General features: G+C 45.1%; 1 protein-coding gene across 2 annotated transcripts in view; it reads right to left on the bottom strand.

The window, feature by feature from the left end:
• The window catches only part of LOC141098683 (cytochrome P450 2D15-like), a 110,393-nt gene that overhangs the window by 15,979 nt on the left and 74,711 nt on the right, over positions 1-19,703 (bottom strand). The window contains exon 9 of one of the 2 annotated variants that reach the window (XM_073586646.1): positions 17,811-19,104. The exons of the other annotated variant lie outside the window; for it this stretch is intronic. Coding sequence (XP_073442747.1) covers positions 19,085-19,104 — 20 coding nt within the window. The 3' untranslated portion in view covers positions 17,811-19,084. Of the gene's footprint in view, positions 1-17,810; positions 19,105-19,703 lie in introns of those variants that run through there. 2 annotated transcript variants of the gene reach the window in all.

Raw genomic sequence — 19,703 nt, 5'->3', positions numbered from 1 at the left:
AGAATGATAGATCCATGTCCCTCGTGATGGAACCATGATGAATTAGCAGCAGTCTTGTCGGATCCCTTGAATGTTTGGATGTCTTGGCAGAATCTCTGGCTGTCTCTCTCTCTCTGGCTGTCTCTCTGAGGCATATCACCTCTTTTTATGTTTAACCAGTGTCCTTCAGTCCAGCATCACAGATAAGGGGAAGAATGGTGACGACCAAGTCGCCTTGTTTGATTATGTAGTCTATTTGCATAGATTTTCCTCCTCTGCTTTAAAAATCAACAAACTATCTGGGCTACCCAATACATAATTAGCAAATCACTAGTCATCAAGGATAAGAGCACACTATGTTATATCACATATCAGCGTACAAGTCAATATTACAGGCTTACACAAACAAAAGTTTGTTTTCTTGACCAGGCAGAAAGAAATGTTTAAATTCGAAAGCCAACATACAGATAACAGTCTACTCCAAAGACATACTGATAGGGAATTTAGATTGTGAGCCCCATCGGGGACAGCGATGATTATGTGTGAAAACTGTTAAGCGCTGCAGAATATGTTAGCGCTACATAAAAATAAAGATTATTATTATTTTTATTGGTTTACTAAAAATAGACGTCTAGTTAATTAAGATACTATGCTGTGTCTCCATAATCATGTTTTAGAACCACAAGAGAACATGTGACCTTTTGATTGCATTGATAATACACTTTACTACTGTATAGTACACTGCACTACCTAACCTGTCAGGGTTTGACTGACAGGTAACCTGTTAGATCTATTGCTTCTGGCGGAATCTATTAAGCTGAGGTTTAAAGTAGATCCACAGGCCTTTGTTAGGCAAACAAATATAGCACAAAAAGGGGATTTAGAGATCCTCCAAAAATTGAAAAAATTGGGATTTCTGCACCTGTGTTGCCGCCATCTTTGTAGCAGAGTGTATCTTCTGTGAATGACCACCGGTACATCAGATAACTTCACTGAGCAAGTTATCTTGAGTAAACAGTATTTACTTCATGTGGGTAAACATGAGATAAAAGAATTCAGTAGCACACAGTCCGTGCTTCTGCCATAATACACTCAAAAGCTAAAGTAAAAGTAACAACAACAACAGAGAGCTTCCCTCCCCACAATACAGCAAACATATAACTTCACACCATCGCCATCTGCTGTCAGGCTAGTGTAAAGTCCTCCCTTTACATAAACAATAAGTCCATTTCTGTTGCATATGCCAACACCCTTTCTCAACAGTAAGGACTTATTCAATCAAACCCAACTTTTTTATTAGTCTCTGGTGTTTATCAGCATTCAACGCCTTCGTGAAGATGTTTGCTGTCATTTCTTCAGTAGGATGATCCTTCAAAAAATGATACTTCACATTTCCCAAGTCTTTGATTTTGAAATGTCACTTCAGGACTTTTAGAATGTTTTCTTTATCCGTTTCTTGTTCAGAACAAATCAAAATGTCATCTACATATATGAGTACATAAATCCATCTATTCATCAGCCTTTTTGTGTACAAGCATGGATCAGCTTTGCTTCTTTGAAATTTTTGATTTGTAAGCACTTCCATGATTTTGTCATTCCATGCTTTAGCAGCTTGCTTTAAACCATATATGCTTTTCTATAGTTTGCAAACTTTGTTTGGGTTTCTTTCATCTTTGAATCCTGGAGGTTGTTCCATGTAAATGTCTTCTGTTAAATCTCCATTCAAAAATGCTGTCTTTATATCCAGATGTATCAGTTCCATCTGTTTCGTTGCTGCAACTGTAAGTAAAGTTCTTATTGTAGTATGTTTGACAACTGGAGCAAATTACTCATCATAGTCTTCTCCATATTTTTGAGAATACCCTTTAGCTTTGAGTCTTGCTCGGTATCTTTCAGGTGTGCCATCTGTTTGGTATTTTACTTTAAAAATCCATTTACATCCTATGGCTTTTCTTCCTTCTGGTAAATCTGTCAGTGCCCATGTATTTGAGTCATGCATGGATTTCATTTCTGTTTCTGTTGCTTCTATCCTTTTATTAGTTTCTTCTTTAGGGAGTTTAGATATGTCTTCCCAAGAGGTAGGTTCATAAATTTTACTTGTGCTTCTCTTGTATGAGAGATGTTTTGGTGGTTTACCATTGTTTTCTCTTATTGAACGTCTTGGTTCTGTGTCTGTTTGTAGTTGTATTTCTTCATTTTCAGTATTCTGTTCTTCATTAATTTCAGCTACTTTCTCATCAGATACCTCTTCAGCTATGTAACTGCTGTTTTTCTCATTTTTTTGTGTCAATTGAAATCATGACATCTTCATTTAAGTTTTCAATGAATGTCACACTGTTACTCACCATGACTCTGTCTGTTTTAGGATCTAGGATTCGGTATCCCTTGCAATTTTCACTATATCCAACAAATATTCCCTCCATGAATCTGTTTTGAAGTTTGGAACGTTTTTCTGTTGGATTGAATATAAAAACTTTACATCCAAAAACTTTTTAATGATTGACACTTGGTTTCATACCTTGCCACAGTTCATATGGAGTTTTCTTCAGTTTTCTGGAAAAAAGTCTATTCTGTAGATATGTAGCTGTCATTGCTGCCTCACCCCAATATTTCTCTGGTAGTTTGGAATCTGTCAGCATACATTTCATCATTTCTGTCAGAGTTCTGTTTTTCCTTTCTGCTATTCTATTTTGTTCAGGTGTGTATGGAACAGTTTTCTGGTGTTCTATTCCATTCTGTCTTAAGTAGTTTTCTATTTTGTGACCTGTAAATTCACCTCCATTATCACTAGAGTTGAGCGACTTTTGGTTTTTTATGGTCGAGTTTCGTTTCGTGAAACCCGACTTTTCCAAAAGTCGGGTCGAGCAAGATCGGCCGATTATAGGGAAAAGTCGGGGTCGTCCCGAAACACGAAACCCAATGTAAGTCAATGGGGAATAAAAGTCGGCAGTGAGAGGAGGACAGGAAACACACCTACAGTGCTCATTTGAATGCCAAAAGCATCAATTCTTCATACTTAAGCTGGTCAACCTTAATTAACTTCATAATAAAAGTTACGCACTGAAAAATGGGGGTTATTTGGCTAAAGTTGTGGGGGGGTAGGGCTGGCTCCAGGTTTTCATGTGCCCTGGGCGAAAGAGCACCCCTTTAACACATAATACCACAACTCATCATGCTCCGATACGGCAGAGAAATAGCGGTATAGTACAATGAAAAATACTTCACTTTTTACATCTCATGACGAGGCCCATCTATTTCTCCATACAGAATCATTGGTCCCATATAATGTTTGAAACAGTATATGATGCGCTCCACATAATGCTACAGTATATGTTGGTCCCCATGGATGAAGCTCCACTGTCTTATGGGCCCAAATAATGCTCCAAACATAATGGGCCCCATTTCTAATGCTCTAGTGCATAATGGGCCCTGTAAATGCTGCTCCAGTGTCTGATGTCCACCTTTGGAATGTTCCAGTGTATGGTGGGCCCCATCTATCATTCTCCAGAGTATAGTGCTCCCCAAAAATTGCTGTCCCAACATTGAAAACAATCAAATAAGTCTCCTCGCTAGGGAATCCCTGTACTAGTCTGGACTCCTCGTCGTCCCCATCTTCCTTCTCACTGCACAGTATTTCAACCTTGCAAGTGCTGTGATCCTGAGCAAGCAGGGGGGGCCCACTCATTGGCCCCTGATAGTACGGTGGTGTGTCTGATGGCGGGTGGGCCGAACCTGCACTTTCATCTGCTGCTTCCTCTTTGTCACCGTGTAAGATGGAACTGTATATGGGAAGGGTAACCTGAGTTTCATCAGGGTCAGATTCAGGCCGGGTAGCTTGCGAGGGGAATGTAGTGGTCTGGGTCAATGTACCAGCAGATTCATCGAGCAGTGGCTGGGAATCAGTGCACTTGTGTCGCCCCCAGGAGTACGGTCGCCACAGTGGCATTACCTTCCTCCTAGGGAGTGTGATGTCATGCTTGGGAGCAATGAAGGATCTCTCTAGCAGGTTAACTGATTGGGCGGCATTATTCCCACGAGTCATGACCCTCCAAACAGCGTTCATGAAGGCAAAGTGTTTGTTTTACGTGGGCAGTATGGTTGCAAAGCTGAACCTTAAAGGAATGTCCAGAAGGGCACCACCAGGAGTGGAGCCTACGGTTAAATTCGACTCCACCTGGGAAACCTCAACCATGCCAGCTACAGAACAGATGCACACATTGCAAGCTTAATTCCGTTAACGAACGAGACTCCGTCATGCCCCGCGGTCCGAGTCTGGCTTACTAGAGGGACACGTGAGGCTCTGGCACATGAGATTGGCCAATAACTGGTGTGTCATGCCCTAACATGTCCGTGGCTGCATGTGCGCTACACTGAAAAGGCCAGCGTTTGTCGCTTACAGGTGCAGATAACCCGCTGAACAACGTTAGTGATGGGGATCATTGATTACAATTATTACTCGCGAACGATGATTTCCAAGTAAGTGCAGGTCAACCGCAGTTCCGGAATTAGGCTAACCGTCATTCCTGAAAAAAATGAAAAACATACGTGTGCAAACCACAGGTGCTGTAGCTTGCTTAACAGCTCGCCAGCCGTTCTCACGCCCAGTATGGGTTACACGTGATTGCACAAAGGTGAGAAAGGGTACCGTATCCCCGGATAACATGTATGGATAGCGTACACATTCAAAATATATGTCTATACATCAGGAGGCAGGCTCAGACGGTGTTAGGCCCAGTATGGATTGCACGTGATTGCACAAAGGTGAGAAAGGGTACCGTATCCCCGGATAACATGTATGGATAGCGTATACATTCAAAATATATGTCAATACACCAGGAGGCAGGCTCAGACGGTGTCAGGCACAGTATGGATTTGACGGCCCAGACTACACAGCGGAGGAGCAGGGAGAGGTAAAGATTGCAAATGCAGGGGCCCTGCCCAAGCAAGGGGGGCCCACTCGTGGGCGTCGGTACTGGCACTGGGCCCCTCATAGTACGGCCGTGTGTCTGACGGCGGGTGTGCACCACCACCGTCAGAGACACTTGATTGCACTATGAGGGACCCTGTGCCAGTGCCCGCGCCCAAGAGTCGGCCTACCCACCTATCCAGGGCAACGGCACTTGCACGGTGTCGTGCGCTAGGTGGTGACCCCGGCCATGGGGGGGGAGGCAGCACAGTTAGGGAGTTTTAGAAAGTGGCATATGCTGATGTTGGACATTCAGCTGATGCAAAAGGTGAAATAGGTCAAGTCCCAGGAAGAGGTGGACCAAAGCAAGCCATTTTTCTGTCACCCTATGTGTCATCAGGGGAAGGTGGGACAAAATCCTTGGAAACCCATGCATGGTTCATTTTAATGAAGGTTAGATCATCCACATTTTGGGTTGACAGACGGGTCCTTTTTTCTGTCAGGATTGATCCAGCTGCACTGAAGACTCTTTCCGATAGCACACTTGCAGCTGGGCAAGCGAGCTCCTGTAAGGCATATTGGGCCAATTCAGGCCAGGTGTCCAGTTTAGCAGCCCAATAGTCAAAGGGAATGACCTGTGTGGGAGAACATCGATATGGGAGGAAAAGTAGTTGACAACTGCTGTCTCCTGTCACTTTCCATCGATGCTGTATTACCAGTTGTGTGAGCGGTATTTGAAAAATCAGTCCACAACATTGTCATGAAACCCCTGTCTCCAACGTCACTTCTGCTGTGTGCACCATGAACACCTCTGCCAAGCTGCCCCCGGCCCGTACGGCTCGTGTGAGAACCATCACCGCTGCTGTGTGCTGGGAATGCCTCAAGCAACCGATTTACCAGAGTTGCTTGTTTATTAGCCAATATTAGGTCAAGGTTCTCCTGTGGCATGATGTTTTGTAATTTGCCTTTATAGCGTGGATCCAGGATGCTGGCCAACCAGTAGTCGTCATCATTTATCATTTTGGCAATGCGGGGGTCCCTTTTTAGGATCCGCAAGGCATAATCTGACATGTGGGCCAATGTTCCCGGTGTCAATGATGCACTGCGAGTCCTGGTTGGAGGAGCACTTTCTGGCAAATCCACATCCCTCCAGTCACGCACAAACCCTGTACCAGACCTTGCCACGCCAACATTTTCACTTGCCCCACGAGATGCATCCTCCTCCCCTAAGTAATCATCCCCATCATCATCCTCCTCCTCCTCTTCTTCCTCCAACTCGTCCAGGAGAGGTCCCTGAGCAGACAATGGCTGAATGTCATCAAGGATTCCCTCCACCTCTTCCTCCTCGTCAACATTGGCTGCAGACGCCTGCTCCTTAAGGTGCGTCAAAGTTTGCATGAGCAGACGCATAAGTGGGATGCTCATGCTTAGGATGGCGTCGTCTGCGCTTACCAGCCATGTGCATTCCTCAAAACACTGAAGGACTTTACAGAGGTCTTTCAGCTTCGACCACTGCACACCTGTCAACTCCATGTCTGCTCTCAAAGTGCCTGGCCGTGTATCCTCCCACAAATGCATTATGGCCTGCCTCTGCTCGCACAGCAGCTCCACCATGTGCAAGGTGGAGTTCCACCTTGTTGCAATGTCGATAATGAGGCGGTGGTTGGGAAGGTGGAGCAATCGCTGCAGCTTCTGCATACGAACGGAGTGTACAGGCGACCGGCGGATGTGCGCGCACAGTCTTCGCACCTTATGGAGCAGGGATGTTAACTCTGGATAATTTTTGAGGAAGCACTGCACCACCAGGTTCAAGGTGTGAGCCAAGCAAGGTATGTGGCTGAGTTTTGAAAGGGCTATGGCTGCCACAAAATTACGGCCGTTATCACTAACTACCTTGCCTGCCTCAAGATGTACACTGCCCAGCCATGACTCAGTTTGTCGCTTCAAGTACTCGGCCAGCACCTCGGCGGTGTGTCTGTCGCCCAAACACATCATCTGCAACACAGCCTGCTGACGCTTTCCACTAGCTGCTCGATAGGGGGACACCTCGTGTGCAACAGTGGCAGCTGCAGATGGAGTGCTCGTACGACTGCGCTCTGTGGACGAGCTTTCGCTTCTGGAGGAGGAGGAGGAGGGTGGAACGCCTACAGCCAACTGTTTCCTATACCGTGGGCTAGGCAGCACTGTCCCACCACCGCTGTCCTCTGTGGACCCTGCATCCACCACATTAACCCAGTGCGCAGTGATGGACACGCAACGGCCCTGGCCATGCCGACTGGACCATGCATCAGTTGTGAGGTGCACCTTTCCACTCACTGACTGCTTGAGTGCATGGACAATGTGGTCTTTCACATGATGGTGGAGGGCTGGGATGGCTTTGCGAGAGAAGAAGTGGCGACTGGGTAGGTCATATCGTGGTACTGCATAGGCCATGAGTTCGCGGAAAGCTGCGCTTTCCACCAACCGATAGGGCATCATCTCAAACGAGATTAGTTTGGCAATGTGGGCGTTCAAACCCAGTGTACGCGGATGAGAGACTGAGTACTTTCTTGACCTACTCATAGTGTCTGGGAGGGTGAGCTGGACTTGAGAGCTGCATATGGTAGAAGTAGCGGTGGACAGGGCGGACTGAGAGAGGGTTGATGATGGTGATGGAGTTGGTGTTCTTTCTGATGGCCTAGATTCAGTATTTCGTTGATATAACAGTGGGATTCCCTGACTGCTGTGGCCTTGCAACGACACCTCAACATTTGCTGCTGTGCTAACCGGTGGGCTTACAGTGGGGGAAACAATGTAGCGTTGCTGACTACCTTCTTTGTGATCAGTTGCACATGTGGCACTTGAGGTTTGGTGTTGTGTCCACGCTTGCAAGTGCATGCTGGTTAAATGTCTAAGCATGCAACTGGTATTCAAATTTTTCAGATTTTTCCCTCGGCTAAAGGTCTTTGCGCACTTCTTACAGATAACCTTGGCCTGATCATGAGGATTTTGTTCAAAAAAGTGCCACACTGCACTCTTCCTACTTTGGCAGACATTTTGCGGCCTAGCACGCTGTGATGTTTTGACCCTCTGGACAAGCTGTCCAGCAACTCTTTTGATTTTTGGAACCTGTCTTTGGAGTGCTCCGGGCCTGCCAGATAACAGCTGTTGCGATGTTGATGTCTGCTGTGGATGCTCCTCATCTGTGCTATTGGAAGCAGCACCCTCTTCCCCCAATGGATGCCAATCTGGGTCAACAACTGGGTCATCCATCACCTCCTCTTCAATGTCATGTGCACCTTCCTCTGTGTCACCGTGTATGGTGGTATAGTGTGCGGGAAGGGGCACCTGAGTCTCATCAGGGTCAGAATCTGGCTCTGTACACTGCGAGGACAATGTAGTGCTCTGAGTGAATGTACCAGCAGAATCATCTATCAGCGGCTGTGCATCAGTGCACTCCATGTCAGATTCATCTTGGCCTGGGTAATTCACCATTTCACTTGATAATCCAGGCATGGTATGTGAAAACAGCTCCATGGAGTAATCAGTAGTATGGCCTGCGTCATCCTTCAATCTTGGTTGTGGTGAAGGACACAAGGAAAGGTGTGGTTCATGAACATGAGCCTCCAATGACGACTCAGTGCTTTTACTTTTTACAACTTCAGAAGAGGAGGCGATAGAGCTGGAGGCTGAGTCAGCAATGTAAGACAAAACTTTTTCCTGATGCTCTGGCGTTAAAAGCGGTTTGCCAACTCCTAGAACACTAAGCCTTCGAAGCCTTATGGAGCCAGACGATGACGCAGGCTCAACACCTCCTGCATCCGGTCCTATTTTGCTTTTGCCACTACCATCAGATCCACCACCAACACCATCATTACCAGCTCCCAACCCCGCCCAATTCCACGGCCTCTTCCACCAGCCTTCCTCATTTTTGGTAGAAATGTAGACAAAATCCAACAAACTATATAGTAATGTAAAACAAGGTACAAGGTGTCTATAGGACAGGGGAGATTTAGATTTTCTGCACACACTAGTGGACACTGGACACTTTTGGATTGTGTGAGGCCCACTGAATATCAGAGCGCTATGTCACAGGCTCGATGGCACAGGTGTGAAAAAAGTGACTACAGGATAAGGGAGATTTAGATTTTCTGCAGACACTTGTGGACACTGGACACTTGGATTGTGTGAGGCCCACTGAATATCACAGCGCTATGTCACAGGCTCGATGGCACAGGTGTGAAAAAAGTGACTACAGGATAAGGGAGATTTAGATTTTCTGCAGACACTTGTGGACACTGGACACTTGGATTGTGTGAGGCCCACTGAATATCACAGCGCTATGTCACAGGCTCGATGGCACAGGTGTGAAAAAAGTGACTACAGGATAAGGGAGATTTAGATTTTCTGCAGACACTTGTGGACACTGGACACTTGGATTGTGTGAGGCCCACTGAATATCACAGCGCTATGTCACAGGCTCGATGCAGCAGGTGTGAAAAAAGTGACTACAGGATAAGGGAGATTTTGAATTTCTGCAGACACTTGTGGACACTGGACACTTGGATTGTGTGAGGCCCACTGAATATCACAGCGCTATGTCACAGGCTCGATGCAGCAGGTGTGAAAAAAGTGACTACAGGATAAGGGAGATTTTGAATTTCTGCAGACACTTGTGGACACTGGACACTTGGATTGTGTGAGGCCCACTGAATATCACAGCGCTATGTCACAGGCTCGATGCAGCAGGTGTGAAAAAGTGACTACAGGATAAGGGAGATTTTGAATTTCTGCAGACACTTGTGGACACTGGACACTTGGATTGTGTGAGGCCCACTGAATATCACAGCGCTATGTCACAGGCTCGATGCAGCAGGTGTGAAAAAAGTGACTACAGGATAAGGGAGATTTTGAATTTCTGCAGACACTTGTGGACACTGGACACTTGGATTGTGTGAGGCCCACTGAATATCACAGTGCTATGTCACAGGCTTGATGGCACAGGTGTGAAAAAAGTGACTACAGGATAAGGGAGATTTTGAATTTCTGTGAGATTTTGAATTTCTGCAGACACTTGTGGACACTGGACACTTGGATTGTGTGAGGCCCACTGAATATCACAGCGCTACGTCACAGGCTCGATGCAGCAGGTGTGAAAAAAGTGACTACAGGATAAGGGAGATTTTGAATTTCTGCAGACACTTGTGGACACTGGACACTTGGATTGTGTGAGGTCCACTGAATATCACAGTGCTATGTCACAGGCTCGATGGCACAGGTGTGAAAAAAGTGACTACAGGATAAGGGAGATTTTGAATTTCTGTGAGATTTTGAATTTCTGCAGACACTTGTGGACACTGGACACTTGGATTGTGTGAGGCCCACTGAATATCACAGTGCTATGTCACAGGCTCGATGGCACAGGTGTGAAAAAAGTGACTACAGGATAAGGGAGATTTTGAATTTCTGCAGACACTTGTGGAAACTCGACACTTGGATTGTGTGAGGCCCACTGAATATCACAGCGCTATGTCACAGGATCGATGGCACAGGTGTGAAAAAAGTGACTACAGGATAAGGGAGATTTTGAATTTCTGCAGACACTTGTGGACACTGGACACTTGGATTGTGTGAGGCCCACTGAATATCACAGCGCTATGTCACAGGCTCGATGGCACAGGTGTGAAAAAAGTGACTACAGGATAAGGGAGATTTTGAATTTCTGCAGACACTTGTGGACACTGGACACTTTTGGATTGTGTGAGGCCCAATGAATATCACAGCGCTATGTCACAGGCTCGATGCAGCAGGTGTGAAAAAAGTGACTACAGGATAAGGGAGATTTTGAATTTCTGCAGACACTTGTGGACACTGGACACTTGGATTGTGTGAGGCCCACTGAATATCACAGTGCTATGTCACAGGCTCGATGGCACAGGTGTGAAAAAAGTGACTACAGGATAAGGGAGATTTTGAATTTCTGTGAGATTTTGAATTTCTGCAGACACTTATGGACACTGGACACTTGGATTGTGTGAGGCCCACTGAATATCACAGTGCTATGTCACAGGCTCGATGGCACAGGTGTGAAAAAAGTGACTACAGGATAAGGGAGATTTTGAATTTCTGCAGACACTTGTGGACACTGGACACTTGGATTGTGTGAGGCCCACTGAATATCACAGCGCTATGTCACAGGCTCGATGGCACAGGTGTGAAAAAAGTGACTACAGGATAAGGGAGATTTTGAATTTCTGCAGACACTTGTGGACACTGGACACTTGGATTGTGTGAGGCCCACTGAATATCACAGCGCTATGTCACAGGCTCGATGCAGCAGGTGTGAAAAAAGTGACTACAGGATAAGGGAGATTTTGAATTTCTGCAGACACTTGTGGACACTGGACACTTGGATTGTGTGAGGCCCACTGAATATCACAGCGCTATGTCACAGGCTCGATGCAGCAGGTGTGAAAAAGTGACTACAGGATAAGGGAGATTTTGAATTTCTGCAGACACTTGTGGACACTGGACACTTGGATTGTGTGAGGCCCACTGAATATCACAGCGCTATGTCACAGGCTCGATGCAGCAGGTGTGAAAAAAGTGACTACAGGATAAGGGAGATTTTGAATTTCTGCAGACACTTGTGGACACTGGACACTTGGATTGTGTGAGGCCCACTGAATATCACAGTGCTATGTCACAGGCTCGATGGCACAGGTGTGAAAAAAGTGACTACAGGATAAGGGAGATTTTGAATTTCTGTGAGATTTTGAATTTCTGCAGACACTTGTGGACACTGGACACTTGGATTGTGTGAGGCCCACTGAATATCACAGCGCTACGTCACAGGCTCGATGCAGCAGGTGTGAAAAAAGTGACTACAGGATAAGGGAGATTTTGAATTTCTGCAGACACTTGTGGACACTGGACACTTGGATTGTGTGAGGTCCACTGAATATCACAGTGCTATGTCACAGGCTCGATGGCACAGGTGTGAAAAAAGTGACTACAGGATAAGGGAGATTTTGAATTTCTGTGAGATTTTGAATTTCTGCAGACACTTGTGGACACTGGACACTTGGATTGTGTGAGGCCCACTGAATATCACAGTGCTATGTCACAGGCTCGATGGCACAGGTGTGAAAAAAGTGACTACAGGATAAGGGAGATTTTGAATTTCTGCAGACACTTGTGGAAACTCGACACTTGGATTGTGTGAGGCCCACTGAATATCACAGCGCTATGTCACAGGATCGATGGCACAGGTGTGAAAAAAGTGACTACAGGATAAGGGAGATTTTGAATTTCTGCAGACACTTGTGGACACTGGACACTTGGATTGTGTGAGGCCCACTGAATATCACAGCGCTATGTCACAGGCTCGATGGCACAGGTGTGAAAAAAGTGACTACAGGATAAGGGAGATTTTGAATTTCTGCAGACACTTGTGGACACTGGACACTTTTGGATTGTGTGAGGCCCAATGAATATCACAGCGCTATGTCACAGGCTCGATGCAGCAGGTGTGAAAAAAGTGACTACAGGATAAGGGAGATTTTGAATTTCTGCAGACACTTGTGGACACTGGACACTTGGATTGTGTGAGGCCCACTGAATATCACAGTGCTATGTCACAGGCTCGATGGCACAGGTGTGAAAAAAGTGACTACAGGATAAGGGAGATTTTGAATTTCTGTGAGATTTTGAATTTCTGCAGACACTTGTGGACACTGGACACTTGGATTGTGTGAGGCCCACTGAATATCACAGTGCTATGTCACAGGCTCGATGGCACAGGTGTGAAAAAAGTGACTACAGGATAAGGGAGATTTTGAATTTCTGCAGACACTTGTGGACACTGGACACTTGGATTGTGTGAGGCCCACTGAATATCACAGCGCTATGTCACAGGCTCGATGGCACAGGTGTGAAAAAAGTGACTACAGGATAAGGGAGATTTTGAATTTCTGCAGACACTTGTGGACACTGGACACTTGGATTGTGTGAGTCCCACTGAATATCACAGCGCTATGTCACAGGCTCGATGGCACAGGTGTGAAAAAAGTGACTACAGGATAAGGGAGATTTTGAATTTCTGCAGACACTTGTGGACACTGGACACTTTTGGATTGTGTGAGGCCCAATGAATATCAGAGCGCTATGTCACAGGCTCGATGCAGCAGGTGTGAAAAAAGTGACTACAGGATAAGGGAGATTTTGAATTTCTGCAGACACTTGTGGACACTGGACACTTGGATTGTGTGAGGCCCACTGAATATCACAGCGCTATGTCACAGGCTCGATGCAGCAGGTGTGAAAAAAGTGACTACAGGATAAGGGAGATTTTGAATTTCTGCAGACACTTGTGGACACTGAACACTTGGATTGTGTGAGGCCCACTGAATATCACAGCGCTGTCACAGGCTCGATGCAGCAGGTGTGAAAAAAGTGACTACTGGATAAGGGAGATTTTGAATTTCTGCAGACACTTGTAGACACTGGACACTTGGATTGTGTGAGGCCCACTGAATATCACAGTGCTATGTCACAGGCTCGATGGCACAGGTGTGAAAAAAGTGACTACAGGATAAGGGAGATTTTGAATTTCTGTGAGATTTTGAATTTCTGCAGACACTTGTGGACACTGGACACTTGGATTGTGTGAGGCCCACTGAATATCACAGCGCTACGTCACAGGCTCGATGCAGCAGGTGTGAAAAAAGTGACTACAGGATAAGGGAGATTTTGAATTTCTGCAGACACTTGTGGACACTGGACACTTGGATTGTGTGAGGTCCACTGAATATCACAGTGCTATGTCACAGGCTCGATGGCACAGGTGTGAAAAAAGTGACTACAGGATAAGGGAGATTTTGAATTTCTGTGAGATTTTGAATTTCTGCAGACACTTGTGGACACTGGACACTTGGATTGTGTGAGGCCCACTGAATATCACAGTGCTATGTCACAGGCTCGATGGCACAGGTGTGAAAAAAGTGACTACAGGATAAGGGAGATTTTGAATTTCTGCAGACACTTGTGGAAACTCGACACTTGGATTGTGTGAGGCCCACTGAATATCACAGCGCTATGTCACAGGCTCAATGGCACAGGTGTGAAAAAAGTGACTACAGGATAAGGGAGATTTTGAATTTCTGCAGACACTTGTGGACACTGGACACTTGGATTGTGTGAGGCCCACTGAATATCACAGCGCTATGTCACAGGCTCGATGGCACAGGTGTGAAAAAAGTGACTACAGGATAAGGGAGATTTTGAATTTCTGAAGACACTTGTGGACACTGGACACTTTTGGATTGTGTGAGGCCCAATGAATATCACAGCGCTATGTCACAGGCTCGATGCAGCAGGTGTGAAAAAAGTGACTACAGGATAAGGGAGATTTTGAATTTCTGCAGACACTGGACACTTTTGGATTGTGTGAGGCCCACTGAATATCAGAGCGCTATGTCACAGGCTCGATGCAGCAGGTGTGAAAAAAGTGACTACAGGATAAGGGAGATTTTGAATTTCTGCAGACACTTGTGGACACTGGACACTTGGATTGTGTGAGGCCCACTGAATATCACAGTGCTATGTCACAGGCTCGATGGCACAGGTGTGAAAAAAGTGACTACAGGATAAGGGAGATTTTGAATTTCTGTGAGATTTTGAATTTCTGCAGACACTTGTGGACACTGGACACTTGGATTGTGTGAGGCCCACTGAATATCACAGTGCTATGTCACAGGCTCGATGGCACAGGTGTGAAAAAAGTGACTACAGGATAAGGGAGATTTTGAATTTCTGCAGACACTTGTGGACACTGGACACTTGGATTGTGTGAGGCCCACTGAATATCACAGCGCTATGTCACAGGCTCGATGGCACAGGTGTGAAAAAAGTGACTACAGGATAAGGGAGATTTTGAATTTCTGCAGACACTTGTGGACACTGGACACTTGGATTGTGTGAGGCCCACTGAATATCACAGCGCTATGTCACAGGCTCGATGGCACAGGTGTGAAAAAAGTGACTACAGGATAAGGGAGATTTTGAATTTCTGCAGACACTTGGGGACACTGGACACTTTTGGATTGTGTGAGGCCCAATGAATATCAGAGCGCTATGTCACAGGCTCGATGCAGCAGGTGTGAAAAAAGTGACTACAGGATAAGGGAGATTTTGAATTTCTGCAGACACTTGTGGACACTGGACACTTGGATTGTGTGAGGCCCACTGAATATCACAGTGCTATGTCACAGGCTCGATGGCACAGGTGTGAAAAAAGTGACTACAGGATAAGGGAGATTTTGAATTTCTGTGAGATTTTGAATTTCTACAGACACTTGTGGACACTGGACACTTGGATTGTGTGAGGCCCACTGAATATCACAGTGCTATGTCACAGGCTCGATGGCACAGGTGTGAAAAAAGTGACTACAGGATAAGGGAGATTTTGAATTTCTGCAGACACTTGTGGACACTGGACACTTGGATTGTGTGAGGCCCACTGAATATCACAGCGCTATGTCACAGGCTCGATGGCACAGGTGTGAAAAAAGTGACTACAGGATAAGGGAGATTTTGAATTTCTGCAGACACTTGTGGACACTGGACACTTTTGGATTGTGTGAGGCCCAATGAATATCAGAGCGCTATGTCACAGGCTCGATGCAGCAGGTGTGAAAAAAGTGACTACAGGATAAGGGAGATTTTGAATTTCTGCAGACACTTGTGGACACTGGACACTTTTGGATTGTGTGAGGCCCACTGAATATCAGAGCGCTATGTCACAGGCTTGATGGCACAGGTGTGAAAAAAGTGAATTGTAGAATTGGGCAGAATAGGAATCTCCCTAGAGTGTACGTCTGTAAGAACGGAACAAGTCCTCCACAGTGACACACAGATAGCTTCACTGTGGCTGTGATAACAGCCGTTACACGGTACTGTGTGAGGAGCGTTCACCGCTGTATGGTGTGAATAAATGCACGCTCAGTACCTTAGCAGGACAAAAAAAAAATTGGGATTGCTTTTAAAAAAGCAGTTTGCAGAGCAGTGGGGAAACAGCAATGCAGCTGTCAGGAAGCCTTAGAAGGCAGCCTAACAACCAACACCGCTGATCCACCACAATATAGCCTCCCCTTGCACTGCACACACAGTGACTGGTGTGTTGCACAGGCAAAATCGCTAGCAGCAGAATCAGTTTTTTTGTCTTCTTCCCTGCCTAACGCTCTCCCTACAGAATCAGCAACCTCTCCCTATGCTAAGATCGGCAGAAGTAAGATGGCGGTCGGCGTGCACGCCCTTTTATAACCCCTGTGACGCCCACCAAAGCAAGCCAATCACTTGCATGCCCTTCTGAAAGATGGTGGCGACCCCTGCCTATGTCATCACGTTGCCCACAGTGTCCGTGGATCCTGATCGTTTCATGAAACCCGACTTTGCCAAAAGTCGGCGACTTTTGAAATTGTTCGACCCGTTTCGCTCAACTCTAATTATCACTTCTGATGACAATTGGCTTCCTTAGAAATTTGTTACTCGACCTTGTTACGTAGTCTACAAGTTTATCAAAAACTTCACTTTTGTTCTTAATTAAGTATGTGACTGTGTACCTTGAGTAGTCATCTATGAAAGTCACCATGTATCTATTTCCTCCTGATGTAGTCACTTTCATGGGTCCACATACGTCAGTATGCACCAAATCAAGAGGTCATTTGCTTTTCATCTCACTTTCTTTTGGAATAGATATTCTTGTGGCTTTAGATTTTATACAATATTCACATCTTACGGTAATTGAGCAATCTGATATCTTTAGATCTTTTGTCAAATCTTTTCTTTGTAGTTCCCTTATACTGTCAGGGTGTCTGTGTCCTAGACATCTATGCCACACGTGAATACAGTTCTTGTGATCATGTGTACATAGCTTCATCTGTTCCTTTGGTGTGTCAAGATGATATAATTGTTCGTCTGCCTTGACATTGGTTATCACCTTGTTTCCTGCTAGAATTGCACACGCATTGTCTTTGAATTTTACAGTGAGTCCATTGGCTGTTAAACGCTTCACAGATAACAATCCACCTCCCAATTTTGAAACATACAACACATCCTGTACAAGTACCGTATATTCTCAAGTATAAGTCGATCCGAGTATAAGTCGACCCCCCTAATTTTGCCTCAAAAACCTGGGAAAACTATTGACTCGAGTATAAGTCTAGGGTGGGAAATGCTCCATAGATTATTCCCCCATATGGTGTCCTCAGAAGAAGCTCCATAGATTGTTCCCCCATATGCTGCCCCCATGCTGCTGCTGCATGTAAAAATAAAAAAAATGACATATTCACCTCTCCGTCGCTGGGTGTCAGATTCTCACCTGTCCTGCGTCCATGGCTGCTCACCGCTATCTGCCACGTCATCAGTCAGTGACGTTCAGACTGCAGGGGGCGCAGCGCGCACTAATCACGTCACCGCGCCCTCTGCTGTCTGAAGTCACTGACCGATGACAGACAGCAGCAAGCAGCCATGGACGCAGGACAGGTGAGTATCGCTATACATACCCGTCCTGACGCTGTGTCTTGAGCCCCCAGCTTCTCCGCGCTCTCTCTTCCTGCCTTCAGCGGTCACATGGTACCGCTCATTAAAACTCATGAATATGCGCATATTCATGAGTTTTAATGAGCGGCACCACATGACCGCTGAAGGCAGGAAGAGAGAGCACGGGGAGAAGCTGGGGGCTCAAGACACAGCGTCAGGACGGGTAAGTATGACCTGACACCCCCGCCCCCCCTCCCCCTCCGACCCCCTTTGTATATAACTCGAATATAAGATGAGAGGGGGACTTTCAGCCCAATTTTTTGGGCTGAAAATCTCGACTTATATTCGAGTATATACGGTATCTTTGAATCTTGTCCGAACTTGTTTGAACAGTTTAGCATACCTTGTCCGATACCTTCTGCGGTTATTTTGCTTCCATCTGCAAGATAAATGGCTTTTTTCTTATCTAAATCAAGATCAGTGAAGAAATTCTTGTCACTTGTCATATGACTCGTTGCTCCTGAATCAATAAACCAACCAAGTGATGATTTCTTGTCTGTTACTTTAAATGTGCCATTCCAATTATTCTCACATGAATAAGAAATTGTGTTTTTCACTTTCTGTGTATGCTCTTTATGTTGTAATTTTTGTTGTTCTGCTTTCCATATGGTAAAGTCTTTCTTTAAATGACCTTTTTCCTTACATCTGAAACATTCTCTTTTCTCTTTATTATAGGGTTTTTTAAATTCTGTTGCTTTAAGAAGTTTCCACTGTCCTTTTTAGTAGAAGAATCACTTGTTTGTTCTTTTCTTCTCTGATATTCATCTGTGTGTCTGGTTTTCACAAATTCTAATGTGATGTCTTTTTCAGGTCTTGTCTCTAGTGCATTTATTAAGGCTGTATACGAATCTGGAAAACTGCACAATAATATTGATGCTACATGACTTTCTTTAACGTCTTCACCAATAGACCTTAGCTGTGATATTACTTCCATCATTGAGAATATGTGCTTCTTCATGTTGTCATTTGCACTCAATCTCATACTGTAAAGCTTTCTTAATAGAAATAACTTGTGATTTAAACTGGGTCTTTCATGTAATTTTCTTAGTGTGTCCCACATTCCTTTTGTTGTTTCTTCATTTCTTATGTGTAGTAATTGAGCATCATCCACTAATAAGCTAAAGGAGGCTCTCGCTTCTCTATTTTTCTTATCCCAAGTCTGATTATCTTCATCAAGTCTATCTGTAATGATAACTTCCCATAAATCGTCCTTAGATAACAACATCTCTACTTTGAATTTCCATAACTGATTATTTTCACTGTTCAGCTTAGCTACTGTGAGTTTCAGCTCAGTGCTGCACATCATTTTTATATAATCTTACTTGTTTTAGAGTTGTAGTGAAGATATTCTTCTTTCTTCTTGAGAGTTCCTGTATATCCTGTGTGTGTGGCGATTCTCAGTAATTATCCCCAGTGTGCGGTCCTCCAGTTCCTGGGATCATAAATTCCTTTGTCCCTCTGTAGCTGGATTTTTTTCAGCCTCCATTCACTCTTTCTGTTTACAGAGCTTATCTGCTTCTCCGGTGTCTGAAGTTATTGCTTGTAATTATCTTCTGGGATTCTCTGTGTGTCTGGGCTTCTGTGTTCTGGGATTCTGTGTTCTGGGGTTATCTCCAGGGACTATCTTGTGGGCCCATAACCTGTAGCAGAGTGTATATTCTGTGAATGACAACCGGTACATCAGAGAACTTCACTGAGGAAGTTATTTTGAATAAACCATATTTACTTCATATGGGTAAACATGAGATAAAAGAATTCAGTAGCACAGTCTGTGCTTCTGCCATAATACACACAAAAGCGAGAGTAAAAGTAACAACAACGGAGAGCTTCCCTCCGCACAATACAGCAAACATATAACGTCACACCATCGCCATCTGCTGTCAGACTAGTGTAAAATCCTCCCTTTACATAAACAATAAGTCAATTTCTGTTGCATATGCCAACAATCTTAACTACATGCGTCCGCTGCATCCTGATAGTGTATTTGCTTGGAGGCCTGGGCAGGTAAGCATCTCTGTCTTTTTGAAAGTATTTTTTTTTTATCCTTTGGTAAGCAACCATCATCACCCTACAATCACACTGATGGGCTGAGAAAGGGAGGATCTTTTTAAATGCCTCACAGTGTTATGTGAGGGGATAAAGTGCTGGGATCAGTGCTGGGGGCAGTCACAATAAATGCAGCATGAGCTTAGCTGTGTATAACAGCCAGCCTCTGCTGTGGATGGCACAATTTCTGTGT

This window comes from Dendrobates tinctorius, unplaced genomic scaffold (genome assembly GCF_039654945.1).
Source record: "Dendrobates tinctorius isolate UK_male_01 unplaced genomic scaffold, ASM3965494v1 ptg000094l, whole genome shotgun sequence".
Classification (NCBI taxonomy): Eukaryota; Metazoa; Chordata; class Amphibia; order Anura; family Dendrobatidae; genus Dendrobates; species Dendrobates tinctorius.
The sequence above is the reverse complement of the archived record's forward strand: the minus strand, read 5'-3'. Positions and strand labels throughout refer to the sequence as shown.